An 8,509-nucleotide genomic window follows, 5' to 3' on the forward strand; every position below is an offset into this window, starting at 1 on the left:
ACTATTTTTTTTTTTTTTTTTTTTTTTTTTTTTTTTTCTCAACAATCTGATTATTATTACAGGCTGATGTGAGTGATGTGTAATCTGTACTACATATTTTGTATATGAGAGTATTTAGGTACATTCTGTTCCATTATATGAGGTATTGGGGTATATTTTGATGATAATTATATTCTATTCCATTTTTGCAGGGTATTGTACCAGTGCCAACCACAGAGGTCCTGACAGTGGACTTTGACCCCATCAAGGTGCCTCCAGACACAGCTGAACCTTTCCATGTGGCTACTCTTACCTACAACTGTAAGTAAATACCACTACCAGCACCATTTTAGTAACTACACTATTCAAAACTTACTTAGGTATTGACTTATCCGTGTTCAAGACTTCTCACATGAACAGAACGTCAAAACTATTCAAAACAAAGTACTCAAGGGTCAATTAGTTTTTCTGGCCCTTTTTAAATCCATCCTTCTGTGTTGAAACTTTTGGACCAACAGAACGTCTGATGCATTCTGGGATTGTCCTGACCACTGGTTTATGTAAAAAGTGCACAAGCCTCACAAGGTCGGAACATTCCAACAATCCCTATTCGGCTCGCTTTCTGGTAGCTAATTTGCGCTAGGTATTCAGGGAGGACATTCGTTTTCGAACCAAGTCGGCTCAAATTTTGCACAAAAGTTCAGAATTGTCGTTCGTACAAATAAATAAATAATAATAATAATAATCGTGTCGTTTGTAGTGGGAACATTCTCATTTACATCGCCATAAATTAGATCGCCTACAGGACATTCGAAAAAAAAAATAAGTAATAAAAAAAAATAAAATAAAATAAAAAAAAAATCGGGTGAAACCCACATGAAACTTGTATTTCAGGGGCGGCAGCACACCGACTGCGCAAGTGTTGCGGCACCATTCTCGTGCGTACTCAGGGCCAGGGCCGGCTCATGATCCCGTTCACCGCTAAAGTCCTGGAGGGGGGCCTCGGCTATGATGAAAGCGTCACCAAGTTCAAAACCACAGAGGGGGCGCAGAAGACCCGATTCTCGCCACGCGGGTTTATGGTGTCGAATAGGTTTCGATTCCCGTTGGTCATTACCAGTGTGACGCTACATCCGGATGCTGCCCAGTACTTTGAGGTAAGTGGGAGGAAAGAATAGGAAATACCTACTTTGTGTATCCTGCAGTCCTGCAGTGAAGTAAGGAGAAGAGTGTCAAAGGAGATTTTGTTTTTTTTTTTTTTTTTTTTTTTTTTTTAAAAAATCTTAGAAGCAGTGTGTCTTAGGAAGGATCCTTTTGTATTTGTATTTACTTATTACTATCAATTAAAATAAAACAATAACCAAAACAAAAACTTACCAATTGATATATTTTTTTTAAAAAGTATTTTTTCTTTACTGTTATTATTTTATTTCTGAAGTAGGTCCCATCTAAGCATATCTTGTGTTTCTTTGATTTCAGGCAGAGCCAATGAAGAAGCAGGTGCTTATGTAAGTGCCAAATTTATGACTGATTGGTGATGGCCGATTCCCGTTGGTCATTACCAGTGTGACGCTACACCCGGATGCTGCCCAGTACTTTGAGGTAAGTGGGAGGAAAGAATAGAAAATACCTACTTTGTGTATCCTGCAGTGAAGTAAGGAGAAGAGTGTCAAAGGAGATCTTGTTTTTTTTTTTCTTTTTTTTTTAAATAAAATTTTGATTGAAGAACTGTAACTGCTAAGGTCTTATCTTCCCGAAATCGAAGAGATGAGGACTGGATAGAGAGGTAGCCGTTCCGAGAACGAGCCTTATTTGTGTTGAGTCCTTGGCCCCTGGCAGTAATCAAACGCGCGACCTAACACTTACAAGACAGACGCTCTACCCTCTCTCCAGCTAACAGCTAGGCTAGCTTTTTTTTTGTAGATTAAGCGGTAAGCGCTTCAACACTAAGGTCCCATAATAATGAGGTCTTTCGCGCTGGATTTTTTTTTTTTAATAAATCTAAAATCTTTTTTTTTTTTAAATAAATTTTAATAAACCTTTTAATAAATAATTTTTAAGCGCTTCAACACTAAGGTCCCATAATAATGAGGTTTTTCGCGCTGGATTTTTTTTTTATAATTCTAAAATCTTTTTTTTTTTAAATAAATTTTAATAAATCTTTTAATAAATAATTTTTCAGAGATTATGACTGTAACTTATTTTGTAAAATACCTACACATCGATTATATTGTAACCAACATTGTTAAAATCTTATCTTAGAAGTTTAGATTAAGCTTAGGATAAGAAATTCTTTGTAAAAAAATTGATACCAAATAAAACATACCTATGGTAGAGAACACCCCCGGCGTTAACCTCGCCTAGTGCTAATGCTTACCTTCCACCAGTATCCAGGATTGGCTCCAAATTTTGAGAGTCTGGCCTACAGTAAAGGAGAAAAGTTAAGCTCGAGGGGGGCCCGTAAAATATACTTTCCGTTTTTTCCATCAATTATTATTTTCTGTTTTTCCCTCACAGATGAGTGTACTACCAGGTCACTACGCTGTGCTGCGGGTATCTGTGTTCACCACACACCTGAGTGATACCACCCAGTTTAATACCGGGTCCCGGGGTGCGTGGGAAGGTGTCCAATATGGGTCCGTGTGGCTCAAGACAGACTACGAGCGGGCCACCCTGTCGCTCCGAATGAATTTGGCCCGCGGTGGCCTGGACATTTTGCCCGACCCTGTGTATATTCGACACTGCTTTCCGGTAAGTTCAATATGCATTTGTCTTGAAATTATGAACAGTTTGAATAGACAACAGTTTGGCGAGGCAAAAAGTCTTCTAGGCTTCAAATGGCCCTGGCAGTATGTAAGTAAAATTATGAATAAAGCTCTATTCCCACGTAAAAAGTTGTGAAAATCCAAATCTGAAGACAGAACTCCGAAAAAGTTGCTTTAAAGGTCGAAAAATTCGAAAATACAATTTTTATCTCCCGTTCCAATGTAAAAGTTCAGTATTGTGACGTCACGGTATAAGATTTCGCTTCGAATTTCCCGCTAGGGGTGAACTTTATCCTAGATAAGGTACGTTCTTGGAACGGCTGGCTTTCTCCTACGTTGTCTTCCTTCTATCTTCACTTTCGGGATAATAAGACCTCCGTTGTTACAGTTCCCTTCATCAAACCTTTTAAAAACAATACTTTCCCATTACTAGTATAACTTCGCTATACTTTGTTAATAGAAAGTAATAAACAGAAATGAGGACAGTAAAAATCTTTAACCTTCCTTCCTTTGTTACTTCCTCACAGGGCAAGGTGTGTCGGGAAACACTGCGGGTAGCTTCGCGTTTCAACATACCCATGTCTAAGACAACAGTTTGGCGAGGCAAAAAGTCTTCTAGGCTTCAAATGGCCCTGGCAGTATGTAAGTAAAATTATCAATAAAGCTCTATTCCCACGTAAAAAGTTGTGAAAATCTAAATCTGAAGACAGAACTCCGAAAAAGTTGCTTTAAAGGTCGAAAATACAATTTTTATCTCCCGTTCCAATGTAAAAGTTCAGTGTTGTGACGTCACGGTATAAGATTTCGCTTCGAAATTCCCGCTAGGGGTGAACTTTATCCTAGATAAGGTACGTTCTTCTGGCTTTCTCCTGCGTTGTCTTCCTTCTATCTTCACTTTCGGGATAATAAGACCTCCGTTGTTACAGTTCCCTTTATCAAACCTTTTAAAAACAATATTTTCTCATTACTAGTATAACTTCGCTATACTTTAGTAGGTAATAGAAAGTAATAAACAGAAACAAGGACAGTAAAAATCTAACCTTCCTTCCTTTGTTACTTCCTCACAGGGCAAGGTGTGTCGGGAAACACTGCGGGTAGCTTCGCGTTTCAACATACCCATGTCTGTGCTGAGCGTATCGCCCGTACTGCACAATCCTCACTTCGCTTTCGTCAAGGAAGAGGGAGCAACGATATCGCCGGGAAGTTCCAGCGCCATTGGTAACCTTACGTACTATGTACCCGATCTACATTACCTTGGTATTCATACTGATGATAGAGGTGAGTTGTTAAGAGCCAAACCCGGAGGTGCTGGGTTCGAAGCCCGGCCAGGGCGGAAATTTTTTAAACGGACTTTTCCGTTCTTGGATAGGCATGGATGTAAAAGAATGTACGTTGAAGTAATGCGAAAGCGGTACCGAGGCGCAATCTTTTCAATTTCAAAAAGTGGTTATTTCATTTAGACTGCTTCCCTTTCCCTCTAGATAGTCTAGATGTTCTACTAACCTTTTTCTGGTTCCTGTACTAATAGATCAGTTGCGCTTACTTGGGTGATGTTTCGAAGTCATAGAGCAGGAAAAGTGAGGACCAACGGAATTTTTCTTTTTCTTCTACGACTTCTAGATACCGAGATAAATCGTATTACAGGCTGATGTGAGTGATGTGTAATCTGTACTACATATTTTGTATATGAGAGTATTTAGGTACATTCTGTTCCATTATATGAGGTATTGGGGTATATTTTGATGATAATTATATTCTATTCCATTTTTGCAGGGTATTGTACCAGTGCCAACCACAGAGGTTCTGACAGTGGACTTTGACCCCATCAAGGTGCCTCCAGACACAGCTGAACCTTTCCATGTGGCTACTCTTACCTACAACTGTAAGTAAATACCACTACCAGCACCATTTTAGTAACTACACTATTCAAAACTTACTTAGGCATTGACTTATCCGTGTTCAAGACTTCTCACATGAACAGAACGTCAAAACTATTCAAAACAAAGTACTCAAGGGTCAATTAGTTTTTCTGGCCCTTTTTAAATCCATCCTTCTGTGTTGAAACTTTTGGACCAACAGAACGTCTGATGCATTCTGGGATTGTCCTGACCACTGGTTTATGTAAAAAGTGCACAAGCCTCACAAGGTCGGAACATTCCAACAATCCCTATTCGGCTCGCTTTCTGGTAGCTAATTTGCGCTAGGTATTCAGGGAGGACATTCGTTTTCGAACCAAGTCCATTGACTTATCCGTGTTCAAGACTTCTCACATGAACAGAACGTCAAAACTATCCAAAACAAAGTACTCAAGGGTCAATTACTTTTTCTGGCCCTTTTTAAATCCATCCTTCGGTGTTGAAACTTTTGGACCAACAGAACGTCTGATGTATTCTGGGATTGTCCTGACCACTGGTTTATGTAAAAAGTGCACAAGCCTCACAAGGTCGAAACATTCCAACAATCCCTATTCGGCTCGCTTTCTGGTAGCTAATTTGCGCTAGGTATTCAGGGAGGACATTCGTTTTCGAACCGAGTCGGCTCAAATTTTGCACAAAAGTTCAGAATTGTCGTTCGTAAAAATAAATAAATAATAATAATAATCGTGTCGTGTGTAGTGGGAACATTCTCATTTACATCGCCATAAATTACATCGCCTACAGGACATTCGAAAAAAATAATAATAATTTAAAAAAAAAAAAAAAATCGGATGAAACCCACATGAAACTTGTATTTCAGGGGCGGCTGCACACCGACTATCCAACACACGGGATTTCGACATGGAGAATCTGAAACTCCAGAATGTCGACTTCAAGCATCTGCTACTGAAGAAGATAAATCTGACGCTGAAGCTGGAAACCAGCGCTGTGTCCGGGTTTCTATTTCGGACCAGTGTTGCTATGACGCGTGCTTCAGTAAGTTTTACTTTTTTTTTGAAGAGGTTTGATAGAGGGAACTGTAAGGCCAATCACTCACTGTCAGGTATGAAGGTATCAGGGAGACCCGACAGGTGGACCTGATCAGGTGTACCTGTCTGATCTAACTGATAGTCAGTGACTGGCTTAACATCGAAGTGTTTATAGTCTCGAAGTCGAAGAGAGGAGAGGATAGGAGAAAGTCAGCCGTTCCGAGAACGAAGATTGTTTGTTTAAGGAGAAAGTCAGCCGTTCCGAGAACGAAGATTATTTGTTTAGAATGACGTTCGCCCCGGGCGGGAATCAAACCCGCGACCTAGCGCATACAACTTACAAGGTAGGCTTTGTCAAGGGTCTAGGTTTACCTTGCCCTTAAGGATCAATTTTGTAATGCTGAAAATATTATCAGAGCCTGCCTCGGCAAGTAATAAAAAGGCGTAGACCAGAGTACTTACGATTTATCAAATAAGAGGGACAGTCACTAAAAATCACAAATAAAAGGCTAAAAAGGGGTATTCAAAATACTTGAGATTACTAAATTTTGTGCTAAATTCTGGGAAGCTTCTTATACCTTTCTCAGTTTGGGCCTAATTAAACTTTTTTCAAAACAAAACGGACGGAACAAAACAACCCATCAGCTGATATAAGGGGGCGCGTTCACACACAAGGTAGCTACGCAACGTTTACAACGTTACAATTTAATTTGAAAAAACACCCTTTTTTTTCAGGTAACACGGGAACGCGTGGTGCATTTCCCGTTGACGCAGATCGGCAATACGTCCTACAGGAATATAACGCTGGTCAATCCGTTCGAGAGACATACGCTCAAGGTACAACTGGTCCTGGAGAAACATTATCCGTACTCCAATACCATTATCAGCGAAATACCGGACAGGTAAGATTAACATGAGGTGTGAACATCACAAAACTTCTTCTTTTTTCCATATCCACGCTATTAAATCTGATTTTTTACACTTTACTTATTGAATTTGGGGCCCAAAGAAAAAAGATCTGATTAAATAAATAGGAGGGCGTTGGTTCAATCTCTAGTCAATACGTCCTACAGGAATATAACGCTGGTCATCCGTTCGAGAGACATACGCTCAAGGTGCAGCTGGTTCTGGAGAAACATTATCCGTAGGTACTCGAACACGATTATCAGTGACATACCGGACAGGTAAGTTTTGGGAAGTGGATGAACATAACCTGTTGGGAACCAAAGAACATTTGGTTTGAACATCACACAACTTCCTATTAAAAGAGTGTTTCACCGCCGTATTCGTAGCAATGGAACAACTGCTACATTAGACTCCCGTGGTCTGTGTCATAGGATGACCATCCCGTGGTATGCCTCTCATCAGATGGGCGAGAAGAGACATAATACTTCCCATTTAGTTGCTGGGTCCACACGAGAATACCAGAAAGTAAACCTTTGAAATCTTTGCAATCGGAAAGAGTACAAATTTTTGTCGGTGATGGGAATCGAACCCGGGACCTTCTGCATGGCAAGCTAGCGCGTTACCACGTCACCTTAGTTCATATTACTCCATATCTTGTTCAATATTACTTTACAGTCCGTCTCTGTTGTGGATAAGTATGTTTCTACTTCAATATCTCCACTGGTATATCTCCACATCTTTAAAGATTTAAAGATTTGGGTTTTTAAAAGATGAGTGTTCCACCGCCGTTTTTTTTTCGTAGCAATGGAACAACTGCTACATTAGACGCATGTGGCCTGTGTCGTAGCATGTCCATCCCGTAGTATGCCTCTCATCAGATGGGCGAGAAGAGACACAATACTTCCCATTTAGGTGCTGGGTCAACACGAGAACACCAGAAAGTAACCCGTTGAAATATTTGCAATCGAAAAACGAGTACAAATTTTTGTCAGTGGTGGGAATCAAACCCGGGACCTTCTGCATGGCAAGCAAGCGCGTTACCACTAGGCCAACCGTGGATTGATTCCTTGGTTTGAAAGAATGAATGAATAAAAGAATCTTCTTTTTCTTCGCCTTTTCCTGTGTACAGACGGGGTCGGCGTTTTTCGTCAGCCTCTCAATCAGCCCTTGGGTGATTGTTTTGGGCTGACATTTGGTTTTGGCTACCGGATAAAAGAATAAATACCTAAATGATTCCATTCTCTGTTCTCATCCCAGTCTGAAGCCATCATGTAATTTCGGGGACTGCCACTTCACTTCGCCTCAGGAGTTTGGGTTCGAGAAGATACACCAGGACAGTCATGTCCTGTCCAGTCCCATACATAGTGTACACAAGGATACGCCATTCTATGAGTTGGAGCCGGGGGAGAACATTACGGTGAACTTGGCGTTCGCACCCAGTCTGTCTCAGAAAAGCACTGCGCTGCTGTTTATCAGGTGAGGGTTTTTTTTTTCAGTAGATCTACTCCCCGTTTTATTTGGGAAATGGTCTCTAGCCATGTTTAATTGGCTCGTCCTGAACCATTGTTGGGACTTAAGAAGCAGGAAAAGCAAAACTGCCAGCTAGCCAGCTAGGCTGGTTAGGGTTCGCTTTTCTCCTCCCTGTTTATAGCCCCACAGCCAGACACTAGTCTACCCCCTGTTTAAGGAGAACTTCCTAACACAGAAAAGGTTCGTTTTAATTAATTTAATTTAATTTATTGTTTATTATGCGGTTTTAAGACATTAGGCACAATTTACATTTCGGAAGGTCTGGCTCCTATCTTGTCCCTCTGAGATTTCGGGAAGATAAGACCGCCATTGTTAGTAGGTACTGACATTCTTTGTTTGATTTACAGGAATGACAAGACAGTTCTGGAGACGGTTCTACTGAGCGGGATTGGTGCTCTGGTTCAGTTTGACTTATATTAATAAA

At 40.5% G+C, this 8,509-nt stretch overlaps 1 protein-coding gene across 1 annotated transcript in view; it reads left to right on the forward strand.

Annotated features, from left to right (window-relative positions):
• LOC113466913 (transmembrane protein 131-like) overlaps nt 1-8,505 on the forward strand; it is a 12,465-nt gene extending 3,960 nt beyond the window's left edge. The window contains exons 4-11 of the mRNA XM_026822699.1: nt 2,497-2,730; nt 3,812-4,022; nt 4,469-4,476; nt 4,518-4,626; nt 5,481-5,656; nt 6,385-6,551; nt 7,813-8,031; nt 8,433-8,505. Of these exons, the coding sequence (XP_026678500.1) occupies nt 2,497-2,730; nt 3,812-4,022; nt 4,469-4,476; nt 4,518-4,626; nt 5,481-5,656; nt 6,385-6,551; nt 7,813-8,031; nt 8,433-8,505 (1,197 nt within the window). The remainder of the gene's footprint in view (nt 1-2,496; nt 2,731-3,811; nt 4,023-4,468; nt 4,477-4,517; nt 4,627-5,480; nt 5,657-6,384; nt 6,552-7,812; nt 8,032-8,432) is intronic.
• The last annotated feature ends 4 nt before the right edge of the window (nt 8,506-8,509 follow it).

This window comes from Diaphorina citri, unplaced genomic scaffold, assembly GCF_000475195.1.
Source record: "Diaphorina citri unplaced genomic scaffold, Diaci psyllid genome assembly version 1.1 scaffold356, whole genome shotgun sequence".
NCBI classification, from domain to species: Eukaryota; Metazoa; Arthropoda; class Insecta; order Hemiptera; family Psyllidae; genus Diaphorina; species Diaphorina citri.